Source organism: Danio rerio, chromosome 10, assembly GCF_049306965.1.
Source record: "Danio rerio strain Tuebingen ecotype United States chromosome 10, GRCz12tu, whole genome shotgun sequence".
In the NCBI taxonomy this organism is placed as follows: domain Eukaryota; kingdom Metazoa; phylum Chordata; class Actinopteri; order Cypriniformes; family Danionidae; genus Danio; species Danio rerio.
The window spans coordinates 48,285,112-48,306,106 of record NC_133185.1 but is presented as its reverse complement, the minus strand read 5'-3'; the positions used below and the strand labels follow the sequence as shown (position 1 = coordinate 48,306,106).

The 20,995-nt window shown below is 37.2% G+C and overlaps 1 protein-coding gene across 6 annotated transcripts in view; it reads right to left on the bottom strand.

Annotated features, from left to right (window-relative positions):
* atg10 (ATG10 autophagy related 10 homolog (S. cerevisiae)) overlaps positions 1-13,122 on the bottom strand; it is a 39,288-nt gene extending 26,166 nt beyond the window's left edge. Inside the window, exons 1-3 of one of the 6 annotated variants that reach the window (XR_012385969.1) lie at positions 13,084-13,120; positions 4,249-4,371; positions 742-861 (exon numbers count right to left, since the gene is read on the bottom strand). Coding sequence is in view for 2 of the 6 variants with exons in the window: in NM_001037124.2 (NP_001032201.2) it covers positions 742-861; positions 4,249-4,371; positions 13,084-13,086 (246 nt within the window). In the remaining 4 variants the exon portion in view is untranslated. Of the gene's footprint in view, positions 1-741; positions 862-4,248; positions 4,372-8,329; positions 8,353-9,893; positions 10,798-11,392; positions 11,460-13,083 lie in introns of those variants that run through there. The other 5 variants (XR_012385971.1, XR_012385970.1, XR_012385972.1 and 2 more) reach the window with 5 other exon arrangements.
* Between the last annotated feature and the right edge of the window lie 7,873 nt (positions 13,123-20,995).

Here is a 20,995-nt window from a genome sequence, read left to right as displayed (position 1 = left end):
ACGATCTGCATCTGTATAATGTGATTATTATTAGCAGTATTATTGATTATCTACAGATTTATATTTGTTTTAATAAACACAAGTTCAGATTTGTCCACCTGTGGGGTTTTGGAGACGTCTGCATCAGCATATGGAGCATAAGAGCAGGACGTGTGTTTGGATGTAACTCTGACCACACTTCATTATTCCTGTTCATTTATTCCTCTGCTGGAGATTAGAACTGAATTTAAAAATAGTTTTGAAGCAAATCTTTGCGCTTAAAGGAAATTAAATATGTGGGCTAATGGATGTGTTCAGTGGAGTGAGTTTCCACCATTTCCTCACTCCACCAAAGTAAAGGAGTAAAGAGTGAAAGTAAAGAGGCTGAATGGAGGAGGCTCGTTCTTTATCCTCGCGCTGCAGATGCTCTAATTAACAGTTTTCTCACCAGTGAAGCGTTCAGTTTTTACACTTACAAAGTCGCCATGTAAATAGCAAATGCACCATGGAGCAACACAACTGACTCTTAAAAGGAATGAGATGAGACTCTGATTGGTTCAAAGCAGGTTATGCTCAAAACACACCCAGAACTCATCAAGAGAACAAGCACAACCCTGTTAGACCATGCGCCGCAGCAAAGAACGGATTTTACCATCCTTACAACAGCAAAAGTGGATTCAGACACGCCCATAATGTTGTGTTAAAGTAGAGCCTGTAGAGTGCAAGTCTGTGAGATAACATGAAGAGTGATTCTGGTTTTACCTCAAAGTCGTCTGTCGGAAGTTCAGTGTTTTCAGCCTGTATAGACTCATGCTGTTTGTCCAAAAGGCTAGATTTTACAGGGATGAGCACAGTCTTCTTCATGAAGCCTTCATCAGAGCCCTGGAAGTCAACAACAACACCAAATCATCATCAGAAACAAACCTTTTACATCACTTGTGTCAAACTCCACAGCTCCGCACTTCAACACACTTATGGCCCGTTTCCACTGCTTGGTACTGACTGGTACAGTACGACAAAGTGGGGTACGACAAAGTTTCAGTCGACGTCATTCTCATTTAAGGAAATCTCGCTCAAAGTAAAGCTGTACGAGTCGTTCACATATCATATGAGAAGCAGTTCTCACAAAACAGATGATTTATACACATAAACACTTGTTTATAAATGTTTATTACTAATTTTTCTATGAACCTAATTTGATTAATACTGAAGATTAATGAAATAGCCTACTGTAACGTTTGCAATCATATAAAATAAATAAATAAATATACATATATAGACCCTTATACTGTGTTCACACCAGACGCGGAACGCGTGGATAAATTGCGCTATTCGCACGTAAATAGCCGCGTGAACATTTGAGTTTACTTGCTTCATTCGCGTGTCAAATTCACTTCAGAACAGACGTGGATTCGCATGATGGGCAGGGCTGCCCGGTGACTCTAGCTACGTTGTTAAATGTCTAACATGTTTTTTTTTTAAATAAAATAACAATGTTTATGTGCTTTGTGAAGGCTGAAAAACAGCGTTGATACATTTACTGCCGTGTCTGTCGAGTCCACTAGATCCTTTCAAGGGTGCATCCAGCTCTGTGAGTTCATAAACTCCTCCAGAAAATGAACCCGGATGATGGAGGCTTTTAACGGTGCTTCTGACTGAGCGGAGCCCAGTTTGATGAGAAGATGTTGTTGTCGCCGGGAGGATTTTCCCCGGGACACCAACAACAGGCCCTACGTCACAATCACACCCCCACAAGAGCAAACTCCTGATTGGTTAACTCGGCACGAATCTCGGCTTAAGTTCAGATTTTTTGAACTCGAGCGATTCCCGCATCCTCAGTCCTCATCGCGACGCAGGATGTCTATTCGCGCATTTGCATTGACTTAACATGTAATATTTAGGTTGCTGAAAGAATCATTTACTCCTTTGTTTTTTCTGGCTTCTCCTTTATTTTTACGCTTCACTCTCGCGCTTCTCCTTTTCTGAAAGGATCAGCTGACAGAAGCACTTTAATAATCATGCACACATTATTATCAGCAGCTCAAGAAGTTATATCATCTTTGCTTCAAATTACAAAAAATTAATTACGGCTTATGCGAGGGGTTGTTAATGCAGCGTCTATGGGACAGGACAGCAAATTTGTCATTATTCTCTCCTCTGGCTGCTGTTATCAGTCCCACACATTTTTTTTTCCTTTTTCTGAAAGTCTTTATAACATTATTGTGGCTTTTTCTTTCATTATTTGAGCAAATACGATTGTAAAAAAAATTATTTGTTGTACTCTCCAATTCACTGCGCTCTAAGTTTACCAACTATGACAACTTCCGCTACTGAGAAACACAGAAGTGTGAAAAGGGTCCATATCATTCAGCTGCGCATCAAGCTCCGCCTTTTGGTACCCTTTTGTCATGCTGGGTACCTTTTGCCAAGGGTAACCAAAAAGTGGTGTGATACGGTTTGATTTTTAGTACCTTTTGACTGTAGAAACAGGCATAAAAGCATACCGAAACGGGTCATTACATTTCAAACAAGTCTGATAGACTTAATTAGTTTGATCAGGTGTGTTAAATTAGGGATAAAGCTAAACTGTGCAGAGCTGTGGCCCTTCAGGAACTGGATTTGAGACCCGTGCTCCACATAATGAATCTCAAGAAACCTATCAATCATATTTCAACCAAAATTAAATCTAATAAAAATAAATAAATATTTTGGGAAAATTATTTAAATATTAAACTCAGCTTATTTTAAATATTTTAGAATATTTGCTTTAAATTATTGTTTACAAAATGTACATCATAAAAATATCATACAAATTAAGCAATAGTCTTAAATATGAGCTGAACGTGATATTTAGATGAAAAAAGTACATGATAAATGTAAAAATATTATATTAGAATGGAAAACAAACAAACAAACAAACAAACAAACCAAAATTGGTTAATAAAAACTACAATACTTACAAGTTTTAATAAATTAACTAATAAAAACTATAACTAATCTTTAAGTTTTAATAAATTAATAAGCAAGACCATTTTGAAAGAACTATTGAAATATGCGAACTAAAAATAATTACAATGAAAAATGACGATAACAGGGTTTCTGCAGGTTTCATCAAGTTAAATTTAAGACATTTAAAGACATTTTAAAGATCATTATGAATGAAATTTCAGACTCATAAAGGGCTAAAGGCAAAGGAATTTTTCTAAATATCCCAGATGGATGAGATTTAAATTTGACCTATCAAAAAGTATATATTATTCAATACATTAAGTAATACAATAATACATTGATAATAAAAAAATTTAATATTTTAGATATTTCTTAGCAAAATATTTCAAATATTTGTGCGAAAACAAACAAGTTCAACTTGTCTCCATACATTTTTTCCAACATAAACTTTCTTTAAAAAAATAAATAAAATAAATGTTAGTTAAAAAATGTAAAGTTTTAAAAAGTTTTAAAACTATAGTAAACTAAATCTATGCACAACAATCTCAGTCTCCTCAGCAATAAATACATGGAGCACTTTTAAACAGATGTTATTGTAGGCAAAATAATTAAACCATTATGATAAATAGAGTTAAAATTACCTTTCAAATAAAAAGTTTAAAGTTTTATTGAGATGGATTGTTGGTGAATGTATAGGTTTTGGCCAGATTTGGTTACTAAACATGAGCAAAGAAAAATTAGGCCTTGTTTAAGACCTACAACACAATTTTTCAGTCAATTAAAGACGTAAGGCCTAAAATGTTGATTTTGGGATTTAAGACATTAGGACTTATTAAGAGCCTGCGGAAACCCTGGATAAATAGAGAATAATTAGTCCTCCATTGGAAACTTGGGAATTTTTAAACAGAATGTGTGCATTTCAGCATTATAGCAACATTTTTGAACTGCTTTTAAAGCATTACTTTTTAGTGAAATTTATATAAAGTAAAAAAATATATATAAATATTTTAAATGAACACTGAAATTCAGTAGCAAAATGATTATGCACTACTAAATCACTTTAATGTGCAAATAAAAATGTAACAAAGCTCCTAATAAAGTCACATTATTAGCAAGAGCGATGCAAAATTCAGGAGAGAAAGAGCTGAATTTATATTACTGTCAAAATCATCTAAAACCTGGCCAAATTTTCTTCCTCTCCACTCTTTCTTTCTGGACATGTTTTGTGAGCTTCACCCTGGAGCTCTTTCTTTCATTCTGATCTTCTAAGGAGCAGAAGTACACCCAGACTTAGTGGAGCTACTCAAACATTTGCTTCACCTTGATCTGCTCCCAGATCCAGCCGTCCTGGATGCTCTCCGAGTGCTGGAGAAAAAGCCGACAGCAAAGCCGGAAGGTCTTTTCATCCAGAAAACATGATGCAGGCTTTCTCTCACCGGTCATCTGAGGGTCAGAGTAAACATAAGTACACAGTTAACAACTGATAATCAATGCGCGACCAATAAAAACATCAGCAATGCTGGCTTATTTATAAATATCAGGCAACATTTTTGTGAAACTGCAAAAATCCTATTTCAACATACATTTGACTGGTGTTCCTAGGTGAAATGAACACTAGGGGGCAGTATGATACCAACGATTTTTGTTCCTTTTCACACTAAGAATATTTACATGGACATTATCGATAAATAGAGGATTATTTTGTGCAGTTCTTTGCACAACTTAACGCTGCCTATGATTTGTAATGTATATGTTTACGTGACCTATCTATCTCCATAAGGACAACATTTCTGGCGTGGTCTGCTTGTACCTCACTTTGTACAGTGTTGTGACGGAAAGCAATCGGAAAGCTGCAGCGCACTCCTGCCGCAATAAAGATTAAAGCAACGCAAAATCAAGGTAAATCTATGTGGTCACAGTGCACTTTTCTCTTACGTTTGCTTTTGAAAACAATACTTGTTGTGTTCAGGGAAAGGTTTAGATCAGTGTTTTGCTAGCTGATCTGTACGACAAGCATTGCCTTCTCCTGGATGTGTACAAGAAGGATGTGTATTTGAAACGTGGAGCAAAACGTGCTCCAACATATTTCCGACTTGCAAAAATGTAGCATGTAGAGGGCAGCGCCCTCTAGTGGCTTTGACGCCTGAAACATACAACAAAATGTAGCCAAAGCAACAGATTTCAGATATGCAAAAATGTAGACAGCGCCATCTAGTGGATTTATAATTTGAAACATCCAATGAAACTTACTGTAAGTGCTGCTTTTTAGAACCCCAACATATTTCAAATTTACAAAAATAGAAAAACGTACAACAAAACATACCGAATGCAGTGCATTTCAGATTTGCACAAATGCAGACAGTGCCATCTAGAGGATCTGTCATATAAAACATGCAACAAAAATAACGCGAGTAACACACTTCAGATGATCATCGCAAAAATATAGACAGCGCCCTCTAGTGCAGTGGTTCCCAAAGTGGAGGTCGGGACCCCCCCTAGGGGTCGCGGTATAATGAAGAGGGGTCGCCTGGTGATTTCCAAAAATCTATTTATTTTCAATTAACCACTAGAATTACCATTTTTTACTGAAGAGAAAAAAATAGTTGTTTATAGTTGCATGCAATATTGTTACTATAGTAGCTTATAGTTACTAGTTCTATTGGATTGCGACCCCTGGGGTAATTACATAATATTAAAGAGACAGCAATAGCGTCAGATGCAGCAGACTGATTTTATGGCACCAGATTAAATTTTCTGGCCCATTTACAGCACTGACATACATTAAAAAAATTAAACGAAGAATAGAATTGGGTGTATTGGAGTGTGTGCACCATTGCATGCAAGGTTTATATATTTATAACCACCTCAGAGGATATGGGGGGGTCACGAGTCACTGGCATTGTCGTTTTTGGAGTCGCAGGCTGAAAAGATTGGGAACCCCTGCTCTAGTGGATTTAAAATTTGAAACATGCAATAAAACGTACCCTAAGTGACGCATTTCAGAACCCCAACTAAGATATTTCAAATACGCATAACTGTAGATGGCGCCCTCTAGCGTATTTGTCATTTGAAACATCCAATGAAGCTTACTATAAATGTCGCATTTTAGAACTCCAACATATTTCAAATTCACAAAAATGAGAAAAACATACAACAAAACATACCGAATGTAGTGCATTTTTGATTCGCACAAATGTAGACAGTGCCATCTAGAGGATCTGTCATATAAAACGTGCAACAAAACATAACACGAGTAACCCATTTCAGATGATCATCGCAAAAATTTAGACAGCGCCCTCTAGTGGATTTGTAATTTGAAACTAGCAATGAAACATACCCTAAGTGACGCATTTCAGGACCCAAACTAACATAGTTCAAACTCACAAAAATCTAGGCAGCGCCCTCTATTGGATTTGACACTTGAAACTTACAACAAAACGTACCCAACGCATTGCATTTCAGACTTGCAAAAATGTACACATCATACACATCACATCATCTAGTGCAGGTGTGGGCAAACTTGATCCTGGAAGGCTAGTGTCCTGCATAGTTAAGCTCCAACCCTACTCAAACAGACCTCCCTATAGAGTTCAAGTGATCTTGAAGACACTGATTATTTTGTTCAGGTGTGTTTGACTAGTGTTGGAACAAAACTCTGCAGGGACACCTGCCCTCGAGGATCAAGTTTGCCTGATCTAGTGGCTTTGTCATCTGAAACGTAAACAAAACGTACCCTAAGTAACACATTTCAGATTGTCATCACAAAAATATAGACAGAGCCCTGTAGTGAATTTGAAATTTGAAACATGCAATAAAACATACCCTATGCATTTCAGAACCCTAACATATTTCAAATACGTATAACTGTAGATGGCTCCATCTAGTGGATTTATAATTTCAAACATTATTTCAAATTCACACAAATAGAAAAATGTTAAAAAAAAATTTGAATGCAGTTCATTTCAGATTTGCACAAAAAAAGACAGTGCCCTCTAGTGGATTTGTATTTTAAAACATGCAATAAAATGTACCCTAAGTAACGTATTTTCGACTATAAACGCAAAAATGTAGACATCGCGCAATAGTGGACTTGCATTTAGAAACATGCGATGAAACATACCCAACGCAAACATTTGCAGACAGCACCATCTAGAGGATCTGTCATATGAAATGTGCAACAAAACGTACTCTAAATAACTTTTCAGATTATCATTGCAAAAATGTAGACAACGACCAATGATTTGCAATTTAAAACAACGCAATGAAACGTACCTTAAGTAATGTATTTCATAACCCTAAATAACATGCGTTAAATTTGAAAAAAATGTAGACTGCGCGCTCTAGTGGATTTTAAATTTAAACATGCGATGAAACGTTCCCAAAGTAAAGTTTTTAAATTCACAAAAATGTAGACTGCGCCCTCTAGTGGATTTTAAATTTAAACATGCAATGAAACGTTCCCAAAGTAACGTTTTTAAATTCACAAAAATTTAGACTGCGCCCTCTAGTGGATTTTAAATTTAAACATGCGATGAAACGTTCCCAAAGTAAAGTTTTTAAATTCACAAAAATGTAGACTGCGCCCTCTAGTGGATTTTAAATTTAAACATGCAATGAAAGGTTCCCAAAGTAACGTTTTTAAACTCACAAAAATGTAGCCTGCACCCTCTAGTGGATTTTAAATTTAAACATGCAATGAAACGTTCCCAAAGTAACGTTTTTAAATTCACAAAAATGTAGACTGCGCCCTCTAGTGGATTTTTAATTTAAACATGCAATGAAACGTTCCCAAAGTAACGTTTTTAAACTCACAAAAATGTAGACTGCGCCCTCTAGTGGATTTTAAATTTAAACATGCAATAAAACGTTCCCAAAGTAACGTTTTTAAATTCACAAAAATGTAGACTGCGCCCTCTAGTGGATTTTGAATTTAAGCATGCAATGAAACGTTCCCAAAGTAACGTTTTTAAACTCACAAAAATGTAGCCTGCGCCCTCTAGTGGATTTTAAATTTAAACATGCAATGAAACTTTCCCAAAGTAACGTTTTTAAATTCACAAAAATGTAGACTGCGCGCTCTAGTGGATTTTGAATTTAAGCATGCAATGAAACGTTCCCAAAGTAAAGTTTTTAAATTCACAAAAATGTAGACTGCGCCCTCTAGTGGATTTGTACTCTTCTCTGATTGGTCCAATGACATTACTCTATTACGTGTGCTATAACTGATGCTTTGTTTCAGGAAGTCCAGATTTACCTCTTTCATTTGTGAGGCAATAACACCATTTATCCTGAACTTTGACCATTGCAGACCTCTACATTCACACACAGCTACACTTCAAACTACATGACAGGTAACATTAAAAAAAGGTGCACTGAAAAAAAGCAAGCTGTGTATATTCACATGCACATTTCCAATTGCCGAAACACAAATTCTATTACAACTTTTGGCTGCTGGATCGCAACAGTGACTCTGGCTTCAATTACTCAAAAGGAAACGTCTGATTCGCTAAATGGCTCTTTCCTGCCCGTGCCTCTTTCACTCCCTCTGCATGAACAAGCAGAAATGAGAAACATCAAACAAGCCGGTTATTCACATCTTCACCGATCAGCCGGTTTAAAGCGCATCTACAACTACAAACTACACAGACACAAGTTCACAACATGCCTTAATTAATTACAGAGTGCAAAGCAATAAACAAAAAGCACACACTTGAGCGGGTTAGCTCTGTCTGCGTGTCTAGCTTCAATAGCAAATCTTCACAAACAATTAATGCATACAGCTAAATCTTAATTAGTCACATTTAAAACTGTTCTCAATAAACAATTTTAAACTCATAAACTTACTAGTTACTTGGCGATTGCAGATTTAGACTAACCGGCCACTTTATTAGGTACACCTTACTATTACCGGTTTGGACCCCTTTTTGCCTTCAGAACTGCCTTAATCCTTTGTGGCATAGATTCAACATGACACTGGAAATGTTCCTCAGGGACTTTGCTCAATATTGACATGATGGCATCACATAATTGCAGCAGATTGGTTGGCTGCACATCCATGATGCCAATCTTCCAAAGGTGCTCTACTGGAATAAACCAGTCTGGCCATTCTCCTCTGACCTCTGGTACAAACAAGGCATTTGCGCCCACAGACCTGCCGCTCACTGGATATTTCCTCTTTTTCAGAGCATTCTCTGTAAACCCTAGAAATTGTTGTGAGTGAAAATCCCAGTAGATCAGCAGTTTCTGAAATACTCAGAGCAGCCCGTCTGGCACCAACAACCATGCCACGTTTAAAGTCACTTAAACCCCCTTTCTTCCCCATTCTGATGCTCGCTTTGAACTGCAGCAGATCGTCCTGACCATGCATACAAGCCTAAATACAATGAGTTGCTGTCATCTGATTGGCTGATTAGGAATTTGTGTTAACGAGCAGGACTTTAATATATCTAATAAAGTGGCTGGTGAGTGTATATCAGAACTTTTTCACCAAAATAATAATAATTTTCTATCATTTATGATAGAGTTGTAACTTTTAAAAATGTTGACACCATTTTTTTCCTCGACTCCAAACACATCCGTTTTTATTCTGTAAATGTAATTGATAAAAAATTGTATAAAAACTGGACAGCATTGGTAATTTCTTGCTAGGATGTTGTGTGTTCATATTTAGGCACATTAAAGTGTAATAATAAAAAAATAATAAAAAATCAAGATGTAAAACTGAACTGTAAACATTATAAAGTGAAAAAAACATCAAATTGAAGAATACAGATTGTCCAAAATAAGACTTTGAATACATTAAAATGTTTAAGACACAATGCTATTTTTACTATTGTTGTTTGTCCAATTATATTCGCCATGTGATAATACTAAAATGAAATGATTTTTTTAATGGTTTAGCTACTTTCTTACACTTCAACATAGCAAATAAAGCATGTATTAAAATGCATCTGCATTGCACTTACATGTAATGCGCGTAGCTGTGCATTTATACTTCTGCGCGCTGTTTCTGTTGCTCTGCAATAACACTTCTGAAGCTCTAGCTGGCAGTAGGTATATGTTCCTCTGTGTCGAGTTTCTTTGCTGGTGTTTTGTTTTTTCTGAACGCTTCCTTAATGTACAAGTGGTTCAATCTTGCTCATTTTGAGGGTTGGGATTGGCGGACGTGCAACAACTTTAACCCAACACAAAGCAACAGTCTCCATCCAGAGCTCCTTGTAAACAGTCGAAACTTTTAAACAGTCACTCCAACAGACTCGCGCGGCTCTCTGTCCCGCCCACACTCGTCTGAGTTTCCAAGCCAACCTATCAGAGCTTGCGTTATGCGTCGTTGTGACATGTAGTTACATTTTTTGAGAGGTGGACATCAGCGACGCCAACGTTTACAGCGAGGGCTATGCGTCCACGCATAGGCTCTGCCATAGAATACGCGTGCGCTTGACGTAGAAGTATAAATCAGCCTTCAATACTGTTCTATCTAATTAAAAAAAGGGCAAGAAAAAAAAAAGAATTCACAACAACAACAAAAAAAAAATAGAATTTAAATATTTCGTTATTAAAACTAAATCTTTACTGATTTGACTGCTGGACTGGTCCATGATTGAAGATGGGGGACACATTTGCGCAGATGTAATAATTACGTTTAAATAAAAAATTTTTAGACCCTCACTATACAAAATATGAAAGAAAACATCTAATTCATTCCTTTTCTTGTCAGCTTAGTCCGTTTATGAATCCGGGGTCGCCACAGCGGAATGAACCACCAACTTATCCAGCAAGTTTTTACACAGCGGATGCCCTTCCAGCCGCAACCCATCTCTGGGAAACATACACACTCATTCAAGCCGCTTACCTTGCTTATTGCTTAAAGAGCCCATATTATGGGTTTTTGAAAATTCCCCTCCATGTAGTGTGTAACACAGCTCTAAGTGAAGTGAAGTATCCAGCTAAGGCTTAAATCTGTAAGAATACAGTGTTTAAAACGGTTGATTCATCTATAAAAGAGTCGACTCAAAGTGCTTCGAACGAGTCGCCTTGATACCGATTCATTAGGTGTTTCGCCATGACGTACTAACGAAACCAAGTTATTCACGTGCACGCGCAAACCCGGGAGATTTCAAACCTGAGGCCCCGCCCTCTGACGCAGAAACCCAGACACACACACACACACACACACACACACACACACACACACACACACACACACACACACACACACACACACACACACACACACACACACACACACACACACCCACACCCACAAACACACGCACACACGCACACACGCACACAAACATGCCGGTCGATTGAAGTCACACTGCAGATGGACATTATCGATTCTCTACCCAGAGATGAAACCTCAGCATTATAACCAAGCAGTTGGAAACTTCTGGAAACTACAGGCTACAAAGAATACTTCATCTGCGTTTGTTAAAGGAAGGATCAGTAAAGAATAACTTACTAATGGACGTCAGGATGAGTTTCTTCCTCCATTTCTCAAGTGTAAGTACGTGCGATTAAAGTTGCCTCGTTGACTCTAGCTTGCAAATGTATTTAGTTGTGATTTATTACTTGTAACCGTGTGTACTGTATCAGGTTAACTGGCTATATTCTCTTATCGCGTGCAAAGTCACGTTAAAAACGCGACGCGTGCTGTTTGTTTACGGAGCTCCGTGGTAGAGGTCTGCATTCCCGCGGCTGTCCAGATTTCTGCGGCGCGGGAATAAATTTCCGAATCAATCGCGGGAGCGGTCGGTAACAGGTTTAATTTGGGACGGGAGCGGGCTGTCTAGCAATATCGTGGATATTACTATGCGAATGAGACAGAGCTTTGCCTGCCTGTGTGTGTCTGCTTGTCGCTTGTGTGTATGTGTTAGTGCGCGCATATGAGAGATAGAGAGAGAGAGAGCTCTGTCTGGCTGTCTCTGGACTGTTTTGCTGGGTGATTTTCGGTTATGTTCTCCCCCGCTCTTTAGCGGGATCGGGCGCGGCGGGTAGAAAACGGGGCGGTTCGGGCACCGGGACAAGAAATTCTAAATATAAGCGGGAGCGGTCGGGTTCAGGCTAAAACCTGGCGGGTGCGGGCGGAAGCGTTGTCGTCCAGAGGTGTGTGTGTGTTTGTGTGTGTGTGTGTGGCAGCTAAAATCCACGCCTACACTATGGAGCGCGTATGAACTGTGATTACTTTTATATTGCTGATTAGCTATTGGGCATTTCATTTTCTGACTGAAGGCAGTCGACCAATCGTGACAGACTGTCATCGGTCCAATCAGTGCAGATTAGCTTCGCGCTAAGGAGGGGTTTAGGAACAAATGAATCACTGGACGATTCATACAGGAGTCGCTGGGATAATTAGGTAAAAATAAATGCAGATTATAAGACCATGAAAGTGTTTTTTGACTTTGCATGCATATTAGACTGTTGTTGGAGACCCTTACAACCAAGATATGACCCTATTTCATGTATAATATGGGCTCTTTAAATCCGCCCCTGCTTACATATTTCAGACTACACTACAGTTGCACACAGAGCACTGTTTTCAAACAGGTTTCCACAAACACGCCCCCTCAACTGTCATTGGTCAAACAAAGTCATAGCTCCGCCCTAAACTTACACATTTTGTTTGTTGAGCTAATAATTGGCTGTATATGTTAACTTTTCTTTACTTCCTGCAACCTCTTCGAGTATTTTATTGTAATATGCAGTTGCCTCTGTGTATTACAATGATCGAAGTTTGGATGTGAAGTGTCTTAACACAAATTACACTAATATTTCACTGTAATTTCAAATATAACAACGGTTTACAGCTTGAAAGACTAATGAATCCTCTTTGCATATAGCCAGGAAACACATTTTGCTGATACTGTTATATAAAGCGTTATAAAGCGTCTTCAACACAACATCGCAGACAGAAAACAGCAGTTTGAGCATCAGCTTTCGGGGCTCTTCAACCGTGCAGCACTCAAGAGCCGCTATTTATAAAGCCGGCGGCATCGTTGCTGTGGTTACAGCAGAACACGTTCTTTTTAACTTTGATGTGATTTAGAATCTGCCTACATGTTCTAAATGTTCGAAACTGTCAGAAAGAACATCCACACACACATACAGAGACACACACACGCTGGCGCAAACTGCTCTACCGCTCGGTCTTACCATGATCTCACACGGCCACTTCCGGGATCCTGAGCGCGGAGGGGGCGCCACGGAACAGCCAATGTTATTCAGCACAGGCGGTTTCAAGCCGCCCACTCCGGGAAAAAAAGCACAGCGCAGACATTAGAGGACAGAGAGCAGTTAAAACATTCGCCAAAATAATACACACAGCACAAGACAGATGAGATCAGCGTCCACAATCAGCTAGTTTAACCCGAAACTAAAGCCCTGACGCTTTTTAGTAGCCATGATGACATTGTTTTGATGTTTTGTTTATGATCAATCATACTATTGGTGATGGAGCGAATCATTTCCATTCCTGAAAATGTATCTATAGGCAAGATTTAATGTTCAATGTAATGATTTTATATATATATATATTTTCCATATTAAACATTTTATTGAATCTTGAATAATCATAATTATCACGTGATCTACTGTTTGCATCACATGACCTAGGCTACCTACTTTTTAAAATTTTTATTTTTTATTTTTTTTTTATTGAACAACAAATATACAATTTAAACATGACATCCAAAATTACAAAAGTAACTAATAACAAATTAAAATAAATTACATAAATTAAACAAATAAGAAAGACAATTCAACATAGAGGTCTTTACAATGATAATATTTTAACTTAACCAATAAACAGCAAGAGTACTAATCAATGAACTTCAGCTCCTTTGCCACAATAATTGTATTTATACATTTTTCGCTCTTAATATATTGAAGCGATTCTATATACTGCAATAGCAACCTTTAAACAAGGCTTAGAGTTATTTAACCTGCATTTATGAACATGAAATTTACCGAACAAAATTAAAAGATTCAATAAAAATTCCACAGATAAATTGTTTGAAACAAAATAAAAAATAACGTCTTTGGGGGTCAATTTGCAACTAAAACCTGATTTTTTTTTTGACATACAATGATAGATCTTCCCAAAATTTTTTTGAATATTCACAATCATAAAAAAGATGAATCAACGTTTCTGGGTGATGTAAACAGAATGAACAGTTTCCATCCGCCTGCGACCTAGGCTACCTACTGCCATACACAGATGATCTCCTGTGGCGTCATGGGATTAAAAAGTGTCTAGCATATGCAGAATTTCGACATAATTTGTTGGTAATTCAGGGACTCTTTTATAAACACTTTGTTGAGACATCATTTTATCCCATACTGGTTTTTGCTTACTTACTGCGTTTGTTTTAGAACTTCTGATTTATTTGCCTATTTGGATATTTATCAAAATAACTAGGAACCAGTGCAATCTGAGCATCCAATGCTTTTTAATCTGCTCACCTAACCCTACCCCATCACAGTGACGTCGCCAGTCCTATAGTGCATAGTGGAGGAACTATGACGTCAATTTGCATGCAAAAACCATTAGCATTTTAGCAGTCCCAGTTCCCTCCTGCCAAAGTCAATAGGTTTTTTTGAATGGGATTTTGGTTAAATCATTTAAAAAAGGTTCATGGCAATCGTAAACTCAAGATACTTTCACGTTTTATTCTACGACAAAAACACATCCATTATATCTTACTCTTGATTTTTTTAATCGGTTAACGCTTGGGAGTCGTGGGCCCCTAATAACATCTCTGGGGGCCTCAAAACGCGTGGGCCCTTAGAATCGTCCAAAGAACTCCAAAGAAGATCCACCCCTGGCTATACATGCTGTGTACTGTACAGACTAATGAAAGTTTAAAGCAATGTGTTTGCTGCTTTTGTACTATTTGTCTTAAGCAGAGGAGTTGCTAGACAAAAAGCTGTACTGGGACATAGTTCCCCCTTAAAAAAAAAAAATTTAAAAAATTAAAAAAAAAAAATATATATATATATATATATATATACAGTTGAAGTCAGAATTATTTCACAAATGATATGTAACGGAGCAAGGAAATGTTCACAGTATGTCTGATAATTTTTTTTCTTCTGGAAAAAAATCTTATTTGTTTTATTTTAGATAAAATAAAAGCAGTTTTAAATTTTTTAAACTCCATTTTCAGGACAAAATTATTAGCCCCTTTAAGCTATATTTTTTTCTTAAAGCTGCAGTCACACTGGGCTTTTCCTCCTATAGACTTCCATTCATACGCACGCGAATACCTCAGACCAGAAACGCAGGGTCATGCGTTAAGTTTCGCAGGTTGCTGCGGTGCAAAGTTCAAGCTTGGTGAACTCTGACCTGTGAAATCACATCACTTGACTGTGTGAGAACAATCGAGAATCAAAATGACATCTCTGGACAGAAATTAAAAACATGGAGCAATCGCCCGCTTTTAAAAATGTCTAATAAGCTTGTTTAATCCCGCCTCTTTTCGCAGTTCCCCACGACAGAATATCGCACACACAAACTCTACTGTGACCGCAGCTTAAAAGTCGACAGAACAAACCATAGTTATACAATCACTTGTCTAATTACCCTAACCTGCCTAGTTCACCTAATTAACCTAGTTAAGCCTTTAAATGTCACTTTACGCTGTATTGAAGGCTCTTGAAGAATATCTAGTCTAATATTATTTACTGTCATCATGGCAAAGATTAAATAAATCAGTTATTAGAGATGAGTTATTAAAACTATTATGTTAAGAAATGTGTTGAAAAAATCTGCTCTACGTTAAACAGAAATTGTGGGAAAAAATGAACATAGGTGCTAATCAAACAAAATTACATATAATTATAAATAAATAACAGTATTACTGTTATTATACAATTAATATTCTAAATAAGTAACATAAATTAATCCTAAATGTAACTGACAAACAATCTAAAGACACAACTGGAGTGATGCTAAGATAATTTAGGAAATCTTTCGCATGAATATTAATTTCATCCGAATTCTTAGTGCTTTGTGCTTTTTGGTTAAACTACATTGCTTTCACCAACGATGGTTCGCTTGCACATCGAGAATAACGTCTTTATTTCAGAAATACGACTCTTAATAAATAAACTTTGCATATGAAGTAAATCACATCTCAAAGTATTTACTGGGGCACTGGCGATTTTTACTGGGGCACATGCCCCAGTTAATGTGGTCTAGCGACGCCCCTGGTCTTAAGTAAAATCACTGGCCATTGAGGCAATCTCCTTTTCCTTTTCTTCGATGTGTACAACATAATGAACACGTTGTCTAATTGAGTGCTTGATTTATTTTGACTACTTCAATTTTAATTTAGCATTTTTTAAAAGTAATTAATTAGAAAAGTAACTCAAACATTATTACTTATTTTTGAAAAGTAATGCATTATGTTACTCGTTACCTAGAAAATTATTATTATTACGTAACTCGTGTTACTTGTAATGCCTTACCCCCAACACTGGTAGCCATTCATTACATGTAACCAGGGCTTAACATTAACACCCGCCAACCCGCCAAATGTGGGTAAATTTTCCCTGTGGCGGATTAGACAGACACCGCCACTAGCCACTTTGGCTGGTTAAAAATAATTTTTAAATTGTAGTTTTCTTAAAATCAGGGTACGACAATAAAGATGGCCCAATATGCGTGCAAATGTGATCTTAGAATCGAGAAGCAGCAAGACTGACAAAGCTAATTACATCACTCGCGCGCACATGTGATGCGATGCATGTGACTGTTTGAAACGTGTGCGCTCTCCCTTGCCTGAAGCAACCGTGCCTAGAAATGCAACTGGTGTTAGCGTTTCTCTTTCAAATAGACTGGACAAAAATATATGCTCTTGCACCCATAGTTTTGCTGCTTTCAAGAGCTCTAGATTTGTCTTTTGGTAAACAGCACTGATTACTTTCGCTTTAACCATTCTTTGAACAGATTATTAACTGGCCTAGCGTTAACCTTGTGTGTGATCATCCCTTCATTATCACACACGGAATGTTTTTCACCTGCTTTCTTTTGCTTATTTTTGGTAATATGGTTTATCATTTTTTACAATAACATTGCTTTAATTTTAGATTAACTCCCCATTTATGTATAGTTCACTGGCGATCTGGGACCTTTAGCCAGGACAGATTACTGTGCATAATTTTAGATACACTACAGCAGTTATTTTTAAAATGTCAATTGTTTCTTTTTTATTTTTTAAGAAATGTTTTGTTAAATAAATAGTATACAGCTACAGTATATTTAGCTTCTTTTGACACATTTAAAAACTGTGGATACAAAATAGTAATTTATTTAAGTTTGGTATGGTCAGTGACAAACTTGGTAAATCCTTAATTTGAGCTCTAAAAAGTCATGTGAACTAAAAACTATATAAAAAACACAACAAAAAAAATTGAATTTAATAATTTCGTTATTAAAACTAAATCTTTACTGATTTGACTGCTGGACTGGTCCATGATTGAAGGTGGGGGACACATTTGCGCAGATGTAATAATTACGTTTAAATTAAAATTTTTAGACCCTCACTATACAAAATATGATAGAAAACATTTCATTCATTTATTTTCTTGACGGCTTAGTCCCTTTATTAATCCGGGGTCGCCACAGCGGAATGAACCGCCAACTTATCCAGCAAGTTTTTACGCAGCGGATGCCCTTCCAGCCGCAACCCATCTCTGGGAAACAGACACACTCATTCAAGCTGCTTACCTTGCCTATTGCTTAAATCCGCCCTGCTTACATATTTCAGACTACACTACAGTTGCACACAGAGCACTGTTTTCAAACAGGTTTCCACAAACACGCCCCCTCAGCTGTCATTGGTCAAACAAAATAGTAATTTATTTATGTTTGGTATGGTCAGCGACAAACTTGGTAAATCCTTAATTTGAGCTCTAAAAAGTCATGTGAACTAAAAACTAATTGTAACATACAGTGGCTCCCCCAGAAAATTTGCTAAGGGGTGGCCAGATAAGGCCACACCAAATCTTAGGGTGGCACACACACACACACACACACACACACACACACATATAAATAGTGTAATGCTATATTTTTGTTTTTAGTAAATTAAATAACTTTCTTTTAATTAATGAATTAATCGATCTTAAATATTTTAATTATTACTAAATATGAATAATATATGTTATTACTAAAATAATAATAATGAATTAATTAATTCATAAAAACCTGAACAAAAGGCATTACTGTATACACACACTCACAATACAGACCCTGATAATATAGTTTATCCATATTCCTTTTTGAGCAACAATATTATCAATACAGCTTCTTCTATTGATATTCACTACAAAATCATTACAATTTTTGGCCTTTGTAAGTCAACCAGTCAAAAAAACGAGGTGCTAAACAATTCTGAAAAGCTGATTTAAAAAAGGCATTTATTAATTGTTGCGGTTTTCATTTGGATAAAACACAATGTTTTTATTTTAAAAATAGTCATTTCTTCATAAAAATTGAACAATCACATGAACCCAAAGTCGTGTTTCGTTTCTCGTCATCAGACAATACTAAACAAATTATAAACACTTTACTGATCCTTGAGAATTTTGAGCCTTGTTAAGTAACGTTGATATGTTTAGTTTTTAACTAGAAAGGTTAACAAAATATATACATTATGTATGACATACATACCCGTTGTTGTTTCTTTAAAAAATTGCCATTTCTGTCTGTTTAAGGTGTGTGTGTGTGCTGTCAACAACGACAGTGGCTGCATTTTATTATTTATGGAAATATTGTTAATTTACATAATTACATTTAAATTAATAATAGCAACAAAATCATATTGGGGTGGCTATAGAGGTGGCCGTGGCCACCCTTGGGGGCACCCCTGGTAACACAACACTATCCACTTGTTAAGTGTGACGTCACGCAAAGCGGCTTCCGGGTCCAAGCGCTCTATTCAACTGAAAGGGGAGACTAATGAAATGGTTATAATAAACGTTTACAAAGCGATTTAACTCTTTCGAAAATCACGATCGCATTATAAATGTCCATGCCTAATATCCGATGGCCAGAAAGTGATTAATTTTATTATAAATTGTTACATTTTTGGTATTTGTTATGCAGCAAGCCCAGAGATTGTTGTGTACACTATGACTTTATATAAAATTAAATTTAATGTGTGATAGGAATAAAACGTGATCATAAACGAATGATTTCTCCACTCAAATAAATGGCGACTTGGACCCGGAAACAGTATTACATACGTCACAAACATGTCACCACTTAACAAACGGATGGCTGCGTCCAAAACCGCATACTTCCATACTATACAGTATGCTAAAATCAGTATGCGAGCCGAGTAGTATGTCCGAATTGGTAGAAATCGAAAAACAGTATGCGAGACGTACCTGGATGACTTACTACTTCCGGCGAGATTCTGGAGTGCGTGTCCCATGCATGCTACGCTATCCCATGATGCCCCGCAAGCGAATTCATGAATGGGAGTAAAGTGATGCAAATGACACAGGTAGGTCACGTGACTATGTCAAAATGGCGGATGTAGTATGTTCGAATTCCATTTATGCTTTTCACATTCATACCCGCTTGTTAAGTGGTGACATGTTGGTGACATATGTAATACTGTTTCCGGGTCCAAGCCGCCATTCATTTAAGTGGAGAAATCATTCGTTTATGATCACGTTTTATTCCTGTCACACATTAAAGTTAATTTTATATAAAGTCATAGTGTACACAACAATCTCTGAGCTTGCTGCATAACAAATACCAAAATGTTAACAATTTATAAAAAATGAATCACTTTCTGGCCATCGGATATTAGGCATGGACATATATATTGCGATTGTGATTTTCGAAAGTATTAAATCGCTTTGTAAACATTTATTATTACCATTTCATGAGTCTTCCCATTCAGTTGAGCGCTTGGACCCGGAAGCCGCTTCGCGTGATGTCACACTTAACAAGTGGATAGAACGCACTTTTATAACGGCCGAGTAGCATAGATATATACACTAGATATCGTATAGGGACCCTGAGCATGCGTCAATAGCGCCGCCACATTGGTACAGTGCTACCAGGACAAATGTCATTCAACCGCACTATTCAAGACAGCGTTATTACGTGAAGATGTGGGACTTTAGCGCTGTCTACGGGTGTAGTAACGAGCAAACAAAGCACAAAGGCAGAACATTTCATAGGTAATATTAAGTTTTTTTCTGTTTTTGTATGTTGTGAACTTTTGTTCTAATCAGGTAACGTTATTGATGATAACAGTCACTTACTGCATTCACCATAAGGCAAAGCAGCTCCAACTCGCACTAAACACTCGGCTAATGCTAGTTTTGTTGAATAAAATCAGCAAACAATGCAAAAGAAATATGCCAACGAGATGCTGCACTGCCAGAAACGTATTATTGTCGGCTAGTAAAAGAAATGAATCGCTCCCTCCGCCAGTATGAGAAGTGAAAGAGGCGACATATAATGTATATATCTATGGCCGAGTAGTATGTCTAAATTCAAATGCAGTACCTACTGAGTAGTAGGCGGTTTCGAACACAGCCTATGAAACCATGGCCCATTTGCTCATACAGGACCATAGACTGTAAAATATATGGACGTAGTATCAGTGACGTCACCCATAGGTTTCTAAAGAGCGCAAAAGAAGCCATAAGTAGGCGCGGCCAACCGTCGCCATTTTGTTTGTGCGTCATCACACCCACGGCGGGATACCAAACAAGGGCAAAGAGGCGGAGAGTGGGCGGAGCTACAGACACCTGCTGGCATTTAGCTTGGACCTGGTTCAGACACCTGGTTTACTTTGGGAGAACGCTTAATACTTTATCACCTGCGACTCGTTTGTATTCTGACCACTTGTGCTTGGTTGTACACTATATCAATAAAGTGTTTAAACTTTTAAAAACACTGCTGTAATACATTGAGCCACTAAACATTGTTCTCATGACGTTTTTCAACAGGAGGAAAACGCGAATTACATCAAAACACTTCAGATATAGTCTGTGTGAGTTAATGTAAGACTATTGATGAAATCCAGCATGACACTGT